General features: G+C 35.2%; 1 protein-coding gene across 1 annotated transcript; it reads left to right on the forward strand.

Annotated features, from left to right (window-relative positions):
• The first annotated feature begins 12,724 nt into the window (after window positions 1-12,724).
• On the forward strand, window positions 12,725-16,420 carry LOC127855079 (POU domain, class 4, transcription factor 3-like). The gene is made up of 2 exons (XM_052390435.1): window positions 12,725-12,908; window positions 15,217-16,420. Exons 1-2 carry the CDS (start codon window positions 12,780-12,782, stop codon window positions 16,090-16,092), a joined length of 1,005 nt encoding a protein of 334 aa, XP_052246395.1. The 5' UTR covers window positions 12,725-12,779; the 3' UTR covers window positions 16,093-16,420.
• Window positions 16,421-18,397: the final 1,977 nt, after the last annotated feature.

The following is an 18,397-nucleotide window of genomic DNA, read 5'->3' on the forward strand; positions in this document are numbered from 1 at the left end:
CCCTTAATAGAGCATCACAAAGGCGAGCGACGCTACGATGAACTGTCTTAACAGTTTAACACGCGCCGCGCACATGTTCCCTTTAAGGAGCTATTGCTTGGTGCATTTAACTGTTATTAAGCCAGCATGTTACAGGTGATTGAGAAGCGATCTGGGAAAACTGGGCTTAATGCATGTGCGTTTAGTATCGTCCAAGATTAGACTGTGCTGTACGACTTTTTTTCGTATATATGGAATTTGTGGTCAAAACGAAGACTCTTCTAAACAAAATTCCAGTAGATGCGGAAAGTGTCGTCCCTGATTAAGCCCAGTAGATGCGGAAAGTGTCGTCCCTGATTAAGCCCAGTAGATGCGGAAAGTGTCGTCCCTGATTAAGCCCAGTTTTCCAAAAAACGCGACTTAATTTATGACAGTTACGTACTGGGACAGGCTTATGGATGTTTATCAGTGTCTGAAAGAGAAGTGAGACATTCGTGGTTTCCGGTAATGTCACCATATCCGAATCTAATCAATCGCAGATGATAAACACAGCGTCTAGTACTTTTCTGCTATACTATTTGAAAACACAATTTTTTATTTTAAAGTAAAAATGTAGTGCTATATTTGTCATATTGTTCATCAACAATTAATAATGTACAAACTAAATAGTGTATAAGTTAACAGATTTGCAAAAAGACAATTAAAAAATGTCAATTATTAAAAAACAAACATTTTATTCAAACAAGCGAAATAACACTTGTCATACAGGAAATACTAACAATGTCGTTTCGTTTATGTATAACCATCAAAGATGAAAAAGAAATCGATACAACTTTAAAACGATTGGTACGCTTTTCATCGATGTGAAGAAAAACGTGTATTACAAAAACAGCGTTTAAAACACAATATTATTCTTGAAAACCTACGTGGCAACGCGTTAGAATAAGCCCATAAAGGTCCCGGAATCAAATCGGTGATTTTGTTATTTATATTTATAAATGAATATGTATTTTATAAAGTAATTAAAAAACCAGAGCTTTCTTGGCAAATACATTTAATGACATGAAAAATGCATAACAATTAGAAAACAAGTCTCTTAAAGATGAAACGCGGTATGTTTAACACAAAAGGTATAAACGTTTATTTGAGGCTCCGAGTGTGTTCCACTTCATATGCGCCACGTACTGGGAAAACTGGCTTAAATGCATGTATCGTCCCAGATAAGCCTGTGCAGGTCGCTAGGTCGCTTCTATTGATTTTTTCTTGTGAATGAAGTATCTTTCAAACGAAAATCCAGTGTAGACGAAAAATGTCTTACCAGATAAGCCTGTGCAGAATACACAAGCTTATCTGGGACGACACTTTACGCACATGCACGATGAACAGGTTTACCCAGAGCGAAGCAAAACAAAGAGATGAATATGGAATCGATCTGAGATATCCTGCTATTAAGCTTGTTCATGCAATATGTTTTGTACATTTTGGTACTATTGTGTGCTGACTTGATAGCTTAACATGATGCAAAAAGCGAGCCTGTGTCGCCTTGTAAGGAAACCACTGCACCAATCTCCTCTATGCCCCCTCCCCCTTGTAGCCGGACAGCCTGGTCCGCGCAAAACCTAGAACACCGTCTGCCCATCCCAGCGATTATGGTGCAAATCCAAGCCTGAATAACTTTTGTAAATTGCGTTCGCTTGCATCAAAATCTAGGCTTCTAGGTCCGATCAAAACCACGGATAAACATAGTTAGCCCTTGTTCGTTTCAGTCTCTGTCGTCGCTCGGCGGGGTTCGAGACCTGGGTCCACTTCAGGAGCATGACCAGTACCCAATATGGCCCAGCAAGGTAGGGTGTCCGATGTTGTTATCGATAGTTATAGGATGTTGTTTCGTACAAAGGGGAGCGACTCATCTTAGTATTGTCGCTAAGGTATACAAAGAGTTACGTTACCTGTTCGTTTTTATCGATTCAGTTGAAAATATCGACACTGACCTGCTATTAGACATCGATGTATCAAACATCATTGTTGTGTAATACTTTTATTCCTACATACTTTTGTGCTTGGTCTGCAAAATATCAACGTGGAATAAACAAGGATGGTAAAAATGTGTCATTAATACATTAAATACAGGCACCATAGCATATGAAAGCTTTTAAACTGTATGTTATGTAAATAATTTACTTATGTACACTCGAGATGTTTTAAATATTAAAATATAAATTATATATCCTCGTCGTCGGACATACCTGATCTTCAATAAGATGTTGTAAATATTCTTCGTTAGGCCTTAATTTACCGAACGACTCCAAAAACATCGTTATTACATTTCGCCAAAATTAATATTAATAAACGGTGCTTACTATTAAACAAGCAATATAATACTATTATTTCATAATGCATTCAATCAAATTTTAATATGTAACATGTCAGCGATGATGATGTTTGTTTTCATACAATAACTATTGTTGATGAATGGACGAGTGGCACAGTAAATACACATGTTCATTCCGTAACAGAAAATATATATGATGTCAAATAATAAAAAAAAATTCTTATTAAGACACACACTTACATCTGCCACTTTGTCACATGAAAAATTTCCTTATAACAACATTCAAAAATGATGTTAACCTTTATTTTGTAGACATAAATGAACCTGTTTTCAAAATAAAAAAAACTATCATTGCCGTCTAATAAATGTATGCCTGTATCAGAGTTAAACATCGCTAGGTATTAAACATGCATTTCTTGTTTTCTCTATCATCTCCATCAATGTCGGTAATAATCGAGATCAGATTTGATTAAAACATTGGAACCAGCAAACTGAAATAAAATCACAGAGAACAATAAACGAGCTATCATTCAAGCATCGTGACTAATTTTGAAATATGGCGAATCGATTCACACCTACTCGTGGATAATTCTTCATAATTTTCAAATCATCCTCTCTCAAGCTTTTCAACAATGGCGGTACATTGTTCCGAGATTTTTTACAAGTACCCCCCTTCCTCTAATTTTAAGACACTAGCAATTATCTTACAAGATTCTTTAACAAAATAATTTCCTTCAGCCAGTCATTTAGCAGCGGGATACGCCGTGCGATAATCAATATCGGCCAATACAGAAATATCACTGGGAAGCCAAATTAACTAATTTAGCTATGATAGTGGAAATTGGCTGTTAAAGAAGCTGGTAGTGGGTAAACAAATTAACTGAAACTCGAGTCGGAATGGCGGTTCCCTTAAAGGGCTGAAGGGTGTTTCTTCAGGATGACCCGGGGCGATTGCGCACGTGCACAGTGGCTCTTCAGGAAACTTATTTTACCCCATTGTCTTGTCTGTTGGTAAAAAAAAAAGAAAAAAAAAAGAAAAATGTCAAAGTAGCCTCGCTTTGAGAAAATGGGGCTTAACTCGTGTGCGTAAAATGTCTTTACCGATCAGTCTCTGCAATCTACACCGGCTAATCAAAGACGTCGCTTTCCGCCAATACTGTATTTGGCTAAGAAGAGACTGTCTTTCAACAAAAAATGCGATTTAATCGCAAAGTGTCGTGCGTCTCTGATCAGAGTACTTAGCGATTATTTACGCATATGCATTAAGACCGTTTTTTTCCTGAGAGGTTCATTTTGTTCCCATTTGTTTATAGTACTTTAATCGAATTAAGTTCCTTTTTATGCGGTATGTATTTATTAAATTTCCGCATATATTTCTGAAACGTGAATTTATAAACGTTTGTCTTAATAAAGTATGATACAAACATTAGAAAGCTGTTCGTTCTTAAATATAACTTTCAAGAACGACAACCCGTGTGGGATAATGTCAACAAGTGCAAATGGCATGGTCACTTGGTGCACGAGATTCTGACGAGTTGTTTTCAGTTTAAGTGTATGCATAAAATAATATGTACCGTTTACAATTAATAAGAGAATCGCAAACAGTAGAGGACATTTGTATCTGGCCGAATTGTTCGCTGTTATTCGTGAGCCGCAGAATAAACATGGATGCGCAATGCATTCTGGGGCGGTTGAGTTTTCTTTGTAATGGATGATGGCGCACGAAAATGGATTAATTTGATCAATTTTAGTGGTGTTGAGAGCCCTTTGGGATCTTCTGCAATAACATTTGGCCACAAATAAATGACGGATGCGACAAACATCACTGATGAGAAAGATAGAAGCGCCCGAGTCCCCCGGGATACGGCGAATGGAGAGTTAATGTCACCAACTAGCATATGTTTTCAGTTCACCGATGCCATCTGCAATATCTTCTGAAGAACTTTGATATACGCAAAACTGCGAATGTGAGGCCTATGTCAGGTTTATGTGAACTATTAGCTTAAAAGAGTGCTAAATTTAATTTTGCACCGTGTGATACCATTATTCATGTATTGTTTTCACTTGCCACGGCAAATATTTCGTTAACACTTCTGTACTTTGTTTTCAAGAATATGGACAAATCGCTACACGTATTGGTATTAAAAGAACGAACTTAATTATGCAAGCATTAAACTAACAAATACGGTTAGGAACGGTGATACATTGAGGTAAAGTTTATAGAATATTGAAGCTATAACATTATAATGCACATGCGAATCATGTCACTAATATTATTTGTTTTTAAAGTCATATAAACGCAACAAACCGTTACCTTTTTCTACATAGTTCAAAAAGCTGGGGGCAATACTGGGTAACCAAATTTTACACACGTCATGCGGAAATTGGTCTAATGGCATATGCGGCCAGGTTCGTGGTTATATCAACAGAAACCACAGCACTTGACCAGGCTACGCTTATGCACAAGCTGGTCTGCAACTATGTTGGCCGCATGTGGCATACGAATCATTTTCGAAAGACGCGGCTCAACTATTAAAGGTCATTTCAAACTAATAAATATCAATTACACGGTGCCATTAGACAATTGATGATTTCCCGTTACAAGTATGTTCTTCCGCTCACGTTGGCACTCTAATAGCCCGTGCGGGCTCACCACCTCCCGACGTCACATTCATTTTGTTTTCTTCAGCACGCTTTTCGCACGTGCCTCAATACATTAGCACGCGTCGTAGGCTGCACTACACCTTCCGGTAGAATTGACTCGAGTGGTGATCTAATAAAAGTGAGGGTAAATTTCATCTGCCACAGCAGACGACAGTGTAATGTCGGTTTGATAATGTTTCTAATGGCCAGATGACAGGGGATTACGGATGTCGACCCGCCATTAAAACCGTATAAAACAGGCCATCAAGATTTGTTAACGTCCGCTCGATGTTGGGGCTTTTCTGGCCTCCCCGAATTCTCAAATGGATCGTTTTGCGAAAACGATCACAGTGGCCTAATGCGAATGTGAGATTTTGCAGATTAAAATGAGCCGTGCTCTGTGAAAAGGGAGTTTACTGCATGTGCGTTAAATACCGTCCAAGATTAGCCTGTGCGGACTGCACACGGACGACACTTTCCGCCTAATTTTTTTAGAAGAAGAGACTTTCTTTAAACGAAATATACCATAAAAGCGGAAAGTGTCGTACCTGATTAGCCTGTGCGGAATGCACAGGCTAATCTAGGACGACACTTTACCCACATGCATTAAACCCCTTTTTTACAGAGCACGGCCCAAGTCGATGTTATTCCAATAGCTATGATAATGCCAATGTTCTAAACACTTGTATTGTTTCTGTTAAGGCAACCGCTACTGATGCTGCGTCTGTCCTAGATAGTACTGAGATTGATACCGGTAATTATTCTGATTAAATATAAATGCTCATAGTTTAACTTATTCTATATACTTGTTCTTATGCTACTTATACTAATGTTTATGTCAAAATTTTATATTTTTAACTTAAACTTAAACAATCCGGTTATGAAATTAGAAATAGTTTATGATTTTAAGCAATTCACTATTTAAACAGAAAAAAACTGGTGGATTATATTCGTCTACAAATAACATTCCGTCTGCTGCTGCCTCAACAGCGATGTTGATAACAATGGCCCTCTATATGTCTTAAATAAAACACTAAAACATATTAACCTCGCTCTGAAAAAAAAGGGGTTTATGGTATGTGCTTAAAGTTTCGCCCCTGTGCGGCTTTTACAGGATTATCAGGGACCATAATTTCCGCTTTTCGGGTTATTCTTCGTGTAAAGAAAGTCTCTTTTTAGCGAAAAGCTAGTTCAGGCGGTAGGCCTGTACGAACACCACTTTTCATTTTATGCATGTGCGTTAAGTCCCGTGTTCTCGGAACGCTGCGCATAAATAACCTTTCCACTATTTAATTCGTAATCAAAAGAAAACACTAACTACAAACATACAAGCACACCATACAGTCTTTGCCAAAACCACATGCTAGAATCAGACAAAATTCACGTCAGAAATTTTTTAGCTTGAGTTCGCATCATCCAACTGTTCCAATGTAACCAACAACACACAAATGACTCAATAACAAAATTTGTACGATGCGATTAAAATATGACGCTTGACCGAGCAGTGTTTTTAGGTCTAACTATAATCGATTAACCGGTCGCAATATCACCGGAGTGTATCAAATTCTACTAATAAAACCAACAAAATCATATTGCAGCAGACATTAAACATATTTTACGACGGGAGAATTTATTGTAATTGAAATCAGTGATTGTTTGTACTGTTTGGCAGCGTTTTCCAGCTGTTTGGTTCCCGTGTTTAACAGTCCGTGTATACGCACATCTGGGAATCGGTATATCCCCTTCGGCATTTTTCGCTTCTGACGGAAATACCCGATCATCATTAGAAACACCCTTTTCATATTTGACAGTTTCTGCACATATATATATATATATATATATATTTCCAATCATGTATAGCCTAAAACAGACTTCAATGTTAAATATGTCTAATGTTAAACCCTTACATCCTTGTTTAGAGATGAAGCAATACAGACTGGTAATATTTGCATGCGTTTTTTCAGTTACTCTTAACAATTACTGCACTGTATTCATTACCGGTAGTTCATGTCATCTTAATTATGATGCTTTGGGGCTGCGATCTATATACGTGTTCCAATTGTATACACATGTGGCAATGTTCCCATGAAAAGTTTGTTTTTTTATTAATTGCACACGTGTTGTAAAAAATATATAATTAACATTTTCTTAAGACCAATTTATAAAAACTAATCAATAAAAATTAAACCTAATAATAATAATTATGCAATTATACTTCCTTTATTTCATTAATGCCCGTTACATGTTGTTTCTAATATCCCATGGGCCAAACAATGTCCTTTGTTTCAATTAAGAAAAGCTAATTATTTTTAATTTTCATCTTCGGGCATTAAGAAAGGGTTCCCCTAATTAATTGAAACTAAATAATGCTCTTAATAAATAAAATTTACTTGTAGAACACTGATTAGAATGTTGACCCCGGTGTTAAAGATAACCACTGTCAGTTAAACTCAAATTTGATTTCGATACGCTGTCAAAGGTCTTTTAGTTTTTTGCCCTGACGAGTCTTAATTTTTTGCTTTTCTGTCGATCAGCTGTTGTCAATATGATACAACGGTAATAATAATTTAGAAGTACCTCTATGATATAATTCAGTCCCATGGTATACAGATTTTACTGAAAGAATTACCGTAAATTGGTGTAAAAGTTTGTGTGTGTGAAGAAAATCATTGGCGTGCTCAATATCTATTCTATGTTCGCATATGAAACTAAGATATGAGTCAAGAAGTCGCAGTTAAATGTAAGTGTTTATTTATCGTGCAGCATATTCGAAAAACGCTATGTTAAACCGGTGTATGATATGACTGATATGCACAAATGTTTTGATAATTTTGCAGCACAAATCGTCTCGCATACTATGACAAGAACCCTGTATTTAAGCCGCCAAAAATATCCACGGGGTGTGGATAATATTTTCTTGGACTGGTCGGTCTTAAAACGGCGACTTTTCCTAATCTGTGGACCCCGCTTTGCGAGGCAAATTAAAGACAAAATATGAAGTGGCATTAATTGAAACGAATACGTTGTCTCAAGAATTAGCCGGGAGACGTTTGAAGTAATTCCGCAAATTCTGGCGATGTAGTTCTTAAGATGAAAGGTTCGTCGAATAGAAGAACATCTGTATAACTTGAAACTATTGTGAATCCTGTGAAAAGATGAATAGATACTTTTAACGTTCAATTACCACGGTGTATACTTGGTTGTTTTAATTAATCTGAATAACTGATTATAAAGTGTGTATTTCGAAATTTATATGTGTCGTGTTCTGAGAAAATTGAGCTTTATGCATATGCGTAAAGTGTCGTCCCAGATTAGCCTATGCGGACTGCACAGGCTAATCTGTTACGACACGTTACGCTTTTATGACATTTTTCGTTTAAATGAAGTCTCTTCTTAGAAAAAATCTAATTTAGGCGCAACGTGTCGTACCTGATTAGCCTGTGCGGATTGCACATGCTAATCTGGGACGACACTTTACGCACATGCATTTTGCCCAGTTTTATCAGAACGCGACTCATAACGTCAAATAAGAAGACCGTGGTCATGAAAGCGCATGCACTTTACACGATGTCTTACTCTGTTATATACTTGATAAATTATTCATTCCATGACACCTATGGTGAAGGACGAGTCAGTCTTGATTAGCTAACACGCGACACGGGTTTTATGGACTCAAGCGAATCAGAATGTCACTTTAATAGACGAAGATGTAAACAGTTCTTTAGATTAACACTTAAAGGAAGTGGCATTTACTCATTTTAGTCGCGTTCTGGCAAAACTGGGCTTAATGCATTTATGACATTTTATATCATGAGGATCTGCATTATTTGCATAATTTAAACGGCTAAAAACTTAAAATTATCTTCAAAATCACGTGCTTGAACATTGTCTGTCTTCTACATTAACCAATAAGTAATGTTTCATTTTTATAATTATGACCAGGCATTGTTATAATAATTTTGCTCGCTTTATAATCCATGCAAATATATCATATTTAAGTATCCACCGATTTGTGTTACTTTAATTTTAAATTTAAACCCATTCCTTATCAAATCGAAAACCAAACGTTGAAAGGGCTTTGTATATAGACGGTTTTTTTCAAGTAGTATTTCAAACGCGCCCCTTTCTATTGCGTTTCGACCGCATCCCTTTTGCTTTCGTAATCATCTGAAATAAGTTTAAGTATCCGTGGAACCTATCGAAGAAAAACACCCCTCCTCCTTATCCCTTCCAGTTAAACCTCACTCGTCATAAGACAGCTCGTTATTGTAGTAATTTGAATGTTAATATTTATTTAATCGCTGCTGCCAATCTTCGACATACGATCCGCGCTCTTTAGCGACCGTTAACTTAAATATTTGCTTTTTTCTATACAAGAGCTAGTTGAGGACGCTACTGTTTGCTTGTTTGCTTATAACTTAATTCGATCAATTAATTTACGCCCGTGTTACAGTTATCCGTAAACAGTTCTTTAGATTCTTGTTTAATAATGTTTTCTTTGCGACTTCTCTATTGATTGGATCTGTAAATAAACGAAATAGGAATGAATACATATGTTTCTGAATTCATTATCATATCGCCCGCCATACTATGAGCAATTTATAGTACACATGTAGATTAAAGCTTAGAATTTTTTTAACCACATCTTCGTTATTGTAATAATACGTTAAACGCTAAATTAAAGTAAGAACTTTAAACTAACATGGTTTTGAATATAAAACATATCCCCTTAAAGCATATAATATACAAAATATAATACAATAGTAATGCCAAGTTGGACAGTTTACAGAGCATCTATATTTATCCACAAGAACTTACATTGCTGTCGTATTGTATATGAAGAAAAAAATCAAGTATATGAGATATTTTTGAAATTAAATGAGTCTTGTTCTGAGAAAACTGGGCATACTGCATGTGCGTAAAGTGTCGTCCCAGCTTATCAGGGACGACACTTTCCGCTTTTGTGACATTTTTCGTTTAAATGAAGTCTCTTCTTAGCAAAAATCCAATAAAGGCGGAAAGTGTCGTCCCTGATTAGCCTATGCGGACTGCACAGGCTAATCTGGGACGACATTTAACGCACAAGCATTATGCCCAGTGTTCTCAGAACGCGACTCAAATGATCTTACAACACAGCCAATAAAAAAAAATAAAAGTCTTAAAAACACTATATAATATTGTCCGATAATGATATTTTAATAATAAAAATATACGGTACACTGTGATTGCAAACAAATTCTTCAATCCGAATGGCATATGCTGGAATTGTAAAGACCAAGTAATCGCCTCATAATCTGAAAGCAATGCCATCGCAAACAATTGATCACGTATGTGTAATCACATTTTATTAATTGCAGACATGTATATTTACATCAACGTGATCGCAATTATTTATAAAATAGCAAAGTTATTTGTAACACAAATTTATATAGAAACAAAACATGCGATTTCTTATCGTCATCACATACCATTATAGGGCAGGTGATTTTGCGCAATCAATGTGCCATTGTCGTCATTTTGGCGGTGACCGGCTCGTGAATTTAGTGGCCTGCGGCCCTTCCAGATATGCATCTTCGTAAAGAGTTGTAAAATGGACGGGGAACAACCCCTTAGGGACTCTCTAACACTAAATCGGAACATTTGACATTTCGTACGATGAAACTGTGTGCTAATAGCATTTCAGCTGCAAACAATGGCGCCCAACATAAATTTGAAATAATCACGCCATATTTTAACGATGGTGATCTAGTATATGTCAGTCGGGAATCTTTTACCAATTTTACAATTAGATTCTCCGATTTTATTTCTTCAAATACAATAGATTGTGATGATAGTTAATTGTCATCAATGATTTAACGCCGTCAACAGTTGATTTAATGATGAAATGCGTTGAAATATCTACTATTGTCAGAACAAACAACAATTATGTTCCTCTTTGGCGCTACGTAATTGACAATTTAATTTGGTGTCTAATTGAATTATTTCCATTTTTATGGTGATTTCTTCTTTACTACTGTTACCTCCTTTTTTGAAAAGCAACATGCAAATGTTCGTCTTTGGGTTATAGAATTATGTACGAGATCTAAAATCAATATATATGCCATCCTTATTGTAGACGATAAAAGTTTGAATATGCTGCATTTTACACTATTTTACAATGTTATTCACTTATTAAGTGGAATAGAAACTTTGAACTTCATCTAGGATACTATACATAAGGAAATCATTCAGGGTTATCCAACTATTTTAAGGCAAATTTTTTTTAGAAAAGGCGAAATACATCGCAACATGCATGTGCAAATCTCCATAAATCTTGAAATCTGTTTAGTGAAATTTGCTAAAAAGTCTCTATTTGTTTTTACTTTTAATCCTTCTTTAAAGTTAAAAAACAATTGTTTACATTTAATCCATAAAAATACATGTTTTGCGTAAGTAAGGACTATAAAACCAAAGCAATTTGTATTTCGCTTTGTTATTAACTGAATCATTTATCACAAACCTTCCCTTACTATTCCTTTCGTTTTTCATTCACAAATACTATTTCCTGAATGTAGGTTACACACAAAACCACGCGCTAAAATATTCATAATGTTTTCATAATTAAATATTCATACGAAATCGTCTACTGAAAGGGCAGAATGTCGGGAAAACCCAGTTTGGAATAATATTATTGAAACCGAATAGCATTTTTCCTTTGAATATTGACAAAAAAAAATTATCATTACAAATATGTATAAACACAGATGTTTAATATCATAATATAACTTTTTAAAATATTTTTATAAATGTGATATAACCCTAATTAAAGTAACTTTAAGATGAAAATAAAACCCAAATGTCCTAAAAATAAACAATGCAATTATTAGTAAAAATATAAGAAGAAAACCACAAATCTTCAAAGCATGAAAATACACATTATTGAAATTGTTTATTACAAAGTGTTATTTAATTAAACTATATTTTTTCTCATTAAACGCACACGACAATTGGGTCAGGTCTTTTCTGTATGTCTAATAAGAAGGTTAAAGAAAAAACACTATGTAAAAAAACTTCGAAGAAATATTTATTGAAAACAATGAAAAATAATAAAAGCTACAATAGAAACAGTACACAATAGTCAATTTACAAACGTGTCGTTAAGTCTAGAGCTAACTCAGACTGTTGCAAATGACAATTTAATTAGGTGACAACATAAAACTCGTGTCGATAAAAAGACAGCTACCACAGGTGACTGCAAGGTGTAATTGACCCAGGGCAATTACCCTGTTAGGGAAACATAAAGGGACCGATACGGCACACAACTGGCACTCGGAAAGATGTGTTAAAGAAGACATCGGGGTGTTTTAACAACATATGGAACACATCGCCCATCTGTCGAAACACCACAACGCTCTCTGCAATTAAACTATTAAAGACAAATTTATATCAATATCGTTTTTTCAAAGGCGCCGACGTATTGGTTTCTTTCTTGTCGCTTTGAAAGTTAAAATTCTAGTAAACAATGATTAAAGTTCGCATACAGAAGACCAGGGATTGCTCGACGCTGATTGGACGCTGAGCCGTGCTGGTTTTCCATTTATTGGAGATGAATTGCAGACCACGTGGTATTGAGTCCATATACAGGTGCCAGTTCCCATCGAGACTCCACGATCGGAAAGCGATACTCGTCTCTTTTTGATAATCTCCTTATTAAGTATTCACAGCGTATTGGATAGATTCAGGAATTTTTGAAGAAGTTGGAAATTTTTAAAGTTGTTACTTGGAGCACGACGGAAGGGGTGACGCTGCAAGTTCCGTCTTCCAGGGAAGTGTTCACAATCAGAATATGGAAGTTATGAAACAGGGATTCGGGATGGGGATGCACGGGCCGCTCAATCCGGGACATCACATTTCCGGCCGCTACTCGCCGCCCTACCGGCCGCCAGAACGGATGCGCTGCATGACTTCCGCCTCGGTATGTAGCACTCCGTCAAGGAACTACCGGTTTTGCTGCCAGCGAAAATTTCCGCAGACTATTTTGTCTCCTACAACGAAATCATGAATAAATGAAAACATATCGGGCTCGCGGTTTTAATCACCTTTATTAGTTATTCCGGACCGGCTGTGTCGTTATTTGCCTCGTTTCATATTTTATGAAGTTTCGTTATATCTTTCTCACTATCAGAATTAGATTCATTGTTCGCTTTCTGTTAGTAGAGATAAGTTACTGAGTGTTAGACTTTGAAGGGATATGTTCATAGTTGAAAATGGAGTTTGTTGGACTTATTAAATTTGAAATCATATATCGCGGGTATAGTTCTTTAATTGTCTTCAATACAAAACAACTTGATGTTGTTTGACTTTAGATAATGAAGAAATCTATTTAGATTTCATGTTTCAATTTAAGTTGAAAATAATAAACATGTCTTTAACCTAAAATGTTACTTAGGTTTTTTATTGTGGATACTGTTTATAATAATGATGTCGAAGCGCTTTATTTATTAAGAATTTAATTTTAAAAATCAAATATTAAATACAGATTATTTATTGTTTTGATAATGTTTTGTCTCTATGGAACCGTTTAAGTGTATTCAATTGAAATGTATCTTTTTAATTTAATTGACAGAATGTGAACATAAAATTGGAAGATTCTTAAAGTTCGAAAAGGCCAATACATTTTTTTAAAATACAGTTAATTATTTAATAATTGGTGTAAACAATCATGGAGAATAAACTAAACGCAGAATTTACAACGAGAACTTTTTGCACATATTAAGCAAATACAGTAACTGTCAAAATGGGCTTTCTTACATTTGGTAGAATGTTTGAGCAAACGCGAACAACAAAGTGTTCTAAAGAAAAAATTGGGAAACAAGTGTTCGATATTGTGACACCTTTTCCCGTGTCAATTGGATTTGCTATCACTTGGAAATCTTTTTTGTAATAAATGAGATATATTCTCGAGTATGACTGCCTGGCATGTTACACATAATAATAATAATAATAATAATAATAATAATAATAATAATAATAATAATAATACTAATAATAATAATACTAATAATAATAATAATAATAATAATAATACTAATAATAATAATAAATAAAAAAAAAAAATAATAATAATGTTTATGTATTTTGTTAATTTATTTTTTAAGATTTAATTACTTGGTATACAACAACAACAACAACATCATTTATTAGCTTTTAAGCCAAATGCAAAAATACACAAGTGTGGTGACATGGATGACAATAATTATGAAAATAAAGTAATGGTAGAAGTTAACAAAAATACATTGTTATAACTCACTGAATTTATACAATATAATTTAATCTACTAATACAGCTATTTTAATTGTACATAATGGTACACGGTTGTCTAAATCGGCTTAAATAATTTGTTAATTAGAAATCAATAATTTGTTAATTAGAAATCAATAGTTTGTTAATTAGAAATCAATAATTTGGTACAACTGGCCAAGAGCAATCATGTTGATGATGTAGATTTTAATTCATTCATGTTTGTCTCTTGCGTCTGATTGCGTTCTCTTGCGACTCATTAACACAGAAGGCCAGGTGTAAATGCAATATTGTCTCTAGGTCGAGCGAAATATGTAAAAATCGATATTTAATCGATCAAATATGGTTCCCACAACGTTTGTAGCTGTTTTAATTGCTTGCAACTTTGTACAATTTATTTACGCTATTTCACCTGGCGTTGATTACATTATACACCACATCTGTGATAATAAGGTGTTAACATATTGTGCATATGATCACTTTCAATTTATAAAAATCTGCACAATTTGCAATTCGCTGCATTTGTGCACAGTGGATGCTTCTGTCAACTAAGCATTAACTGATTCGAATATAAACATGTTTTTAGAGGTATTTATTTCATTATTGATTATAAAAATATATCCGTTGTACTGTTTGTACAGTATGTAATGCTGTTTTGTCATAAATGTGTGAAGATTTGTCTAAAGATTATGATTATATTCAAAATAGGTTGTTCTTGTGAAATTAAAAATGCTTTTCTTTTTAGTTTTCCATGCGTGATATAAACTGATGTAGTATATGGTGCACATTACTGTTGCTAGTTTTAATACTTTTGTAAATGATTGGAATATAGTATTAACAACAACAACGACATGATAACTTATGATAATTATGATTGTCATGATATTTGTTCAGATGCTTATTTTTTTACTTTCAATACCATCACCAAATCAACACATATTAATAACACAGTAGAATAACACAGTGCATTCCTCTATTTCCAGGGTAACTTTTTCGGCGGCTTCGAGGATGGACTTCTTGCGCGGGCGGAGGCGCTTGCTGATATGTCCAAGTCTCCTCAGCACATGAAGCATGAGGGCATGTATGGACATCCGGGCGGTGACATGGGCATGCACCAGTCGGGACCCTCCCGTCAGCAGATGGGCATGGGGCCGCCTTCGTTTGGGCCGCATGACTCCATGCTTGACCAGCTGAGTTCCAACCACGGTATGCCGCTTCCGGGTATGCCTGACCACCATAACATGGTGCCCGTGAGCTCGCACCACAATCACCACCAGATGTATTCGCCAATGTATTCTCACCAGGCGCCCATGCCCCACCCACACAACATGCCGCCCCTCCACCAGGTCCACCACCCTATGCACGACACCGAGTGCGACCCCAGGGAACTGGAAGCGTTCGCCGAGAGATTCAAACAGCGCCGTATTAAGCTCGGAGTCACGCAGGCGGATGTTGGTTCCGCTCTGGCGAATCTTAAACTTCCGGGAGTCGGGTGTCTGAGCCAGAGTACGATCTGCAGGTTCGAGTCACTGACTCTGAGTCACAATAATATGATTGCGCTGAAGCCGATACTGCAAACGTGGCTCGAAGAAGCGGAGAAAGCGGCCCGTGATAAACTGGAGGCTGAGCAAAATGGACTTATATCCGGCGCGGATAAAAAGCGGAAACGAACATCAATCGCAGCGCCGGAGAAGCGATCTCTGGAGGCGTATTTTGCGGTGCAGCCCAGACCGTCTGGTGAAAAAATTGCTCAAATCGCAGAAAAACTTGACTTGAAAAAAAATGTTGTGAGAGTGTGGTTTTGCAATCAAAGGCAGAAGCAAAAACGTATGAAATTTTCAGCTGTAACGGGACATTGAGTGTTCGATTTCTATTAAACTAAAAACAGGTCACACATTCGGGAATTTTGAATCCGGGTGTCTGAAAGTGAAAACTAGTCGCTAACTAGTGGGAACAGAGAAGTGAGATTTATTATTATATATAGTTAAAACTTGTGTATATATTTCACATTCCATTATTCATAATATATTTATTTGTCTCAAGTGTGCAATTCACTGTGCAATGAAGTGAAATTAGTTGTTTGCAACCAGGATATAAGTGGTTTGCAACCGCAGCTCTCTGTGGAATGTTTACATATACGTCCCTAGTCATAATAACGGACCTTTCACTGTGCGACTGGAGTGTAAATATGAGGTCGTCCAATATCATGATTTATTGACATCATAGTTCATTTTCATCAAAATTAAAATCACTTTTGCATTGTATTTTGTGTTTTAAAACAAATTATATATTTATATTATTTCATTATATTTATATCATTTTTTTAGAATCTACAAATATAATACTTATTTATCCATTTATTACGATTTTGTTTTTAATTTCGTATCTGTTATTTTTTTGTTTCATATTTACCTATTTATGTTTCACATTATATCGCAAACGGACCAATATTTTCACTGATCATTCCGTCAGCGGACATTCCTTTTGTAATATTACTAAGTACTTTATTTATTGTTATACAATATTCATATTTATTGTTCATGCTTACAAAACAATCGTACGTCAATTGTAAATAATTGTCCTGAATGTTCATGCCCTAAATTACAGTCACGTTTGAAAGATTGTTATTATAACATTCGTTACTGCAACCATAATGCAAACGCTTCTTGAAATCAGACGCCCTACGTTTTATACTAGAGTACTAAAATATTAGCTAAGAATTGTTTGTTTTTAACCCATTTATGCAAAGTGGTCTCTCCCATCCTTCTAAATAGGATCAATTTATTTCCAAAATTAGGGATGTCTAGTTTATTTATTTCTATATTTAGAACATTTCTTACAGAAATTCCTTTAAGCAAACCGCGCAGACTCTGATGAGACGCCGCATCATGCGGCGTCACATATGGGTCTACGCTGTTTGCCAAAGCCTTTTTAGACGTTATGCCTTCTAGACGCCAGGCATAAATGGGTTAATATTTAAATTTATTTCAACATTTGTGCACTGTTTAAGGCATAACGTCATTCGTTTCTGTTATATAAGCTTCAAATTTAACAAGCGTTTGTTAACATTTTGATTCGTTAAAATCCTAAATCAAAGTGTATACAGCTTACCTGATTTTCAATGCCAAGAAATATTTGAATTAATATATCTTCAGGCTTAATCTTTATTATTTCACAATCCACTGTTCTATTTGGACTCTGTAGCCGCATAATCAAATAAATCAGTGCGTATATGTTAGTAATATCATATAATGCTTTGTTGACTGTTTATATATATATTTTCCATTTGTTATATCAAATTAAAATATATGCAACTATATAATATTTCGTTTTTGGTTGTCTATTCCGAATACAGTCTGTAAAAAGGATGACGCCATATTAGCGTTATGTTTTTAACTAATATTTCATTTATTGACAAATTTTAAAAATAATGAAAAAGATGCTTGTACACAATAATTCGTTTAATACATGCAGCTTAATCATTAGCCAAAACCGTTAGATGAAAGTGAGAAAGAAAATCATCGAATAAAAAAGACACATTATTTTTTAGTCATTTTTTTGATACATTAATTATTTATTAACGAACACAAAATGTAGTTTAAGAAAGCAACAACAAAAACGAGTTTCTCATATAGTTAAACTCATTTATGCCTTGCGTCTAGAAAAAAGGCCTTGGCAAACAGCGTAGACCCAGATGAGATGACGCATGATGCGGCATCTCATCAGGTTCTGCGCTGTTTGCTTAAAGGAATTTCTGTAAAAAATATACTAAATATAGAAATAAATATACTAGACATCCCTAATTTTGGAAATAAATTGATCCAATTTAGAAGGATGTGAGAGTCCACTAGGCATAAATGGGTTAAAAATTATTACATTCTGAACTGCATAACTGAACTAGATACTTTTTTTTTTTGGTATTTTGTAACGTTTTTTTTGTATCGGACACGGCAACATTGCACACATGCTTTAAAGGGGCCTTTTCACATTTTGGTAAGTTGACAAAATAAAAAAAGTTGTTTCAGATTCGCAAAGTTTCGGTTTAGTTATGATATTTGTGAGGAAACAGTAATACTGGACATTGCTAACCATGCAATAAAATATCAATTTTTTGACAATTTATAACCTGAAAATTATGAAGCGTTGCAACGCGAAACGATTTAA

Source organism: Dreissena polymorpha, chromosome 13, assembly GCF_020536995.1.
Source record: "Dreissena polymorpha isolate Duluth1 chromosome 13, UMN_Dpol_1.0, whole genome shotgun sequence".
Lineage (NCBI taxonomy): Eukaryota > Metazoa > Mollusca > Bivalvia > Myida > Dreissenidae > Dreissena > Dreissena polymorpha.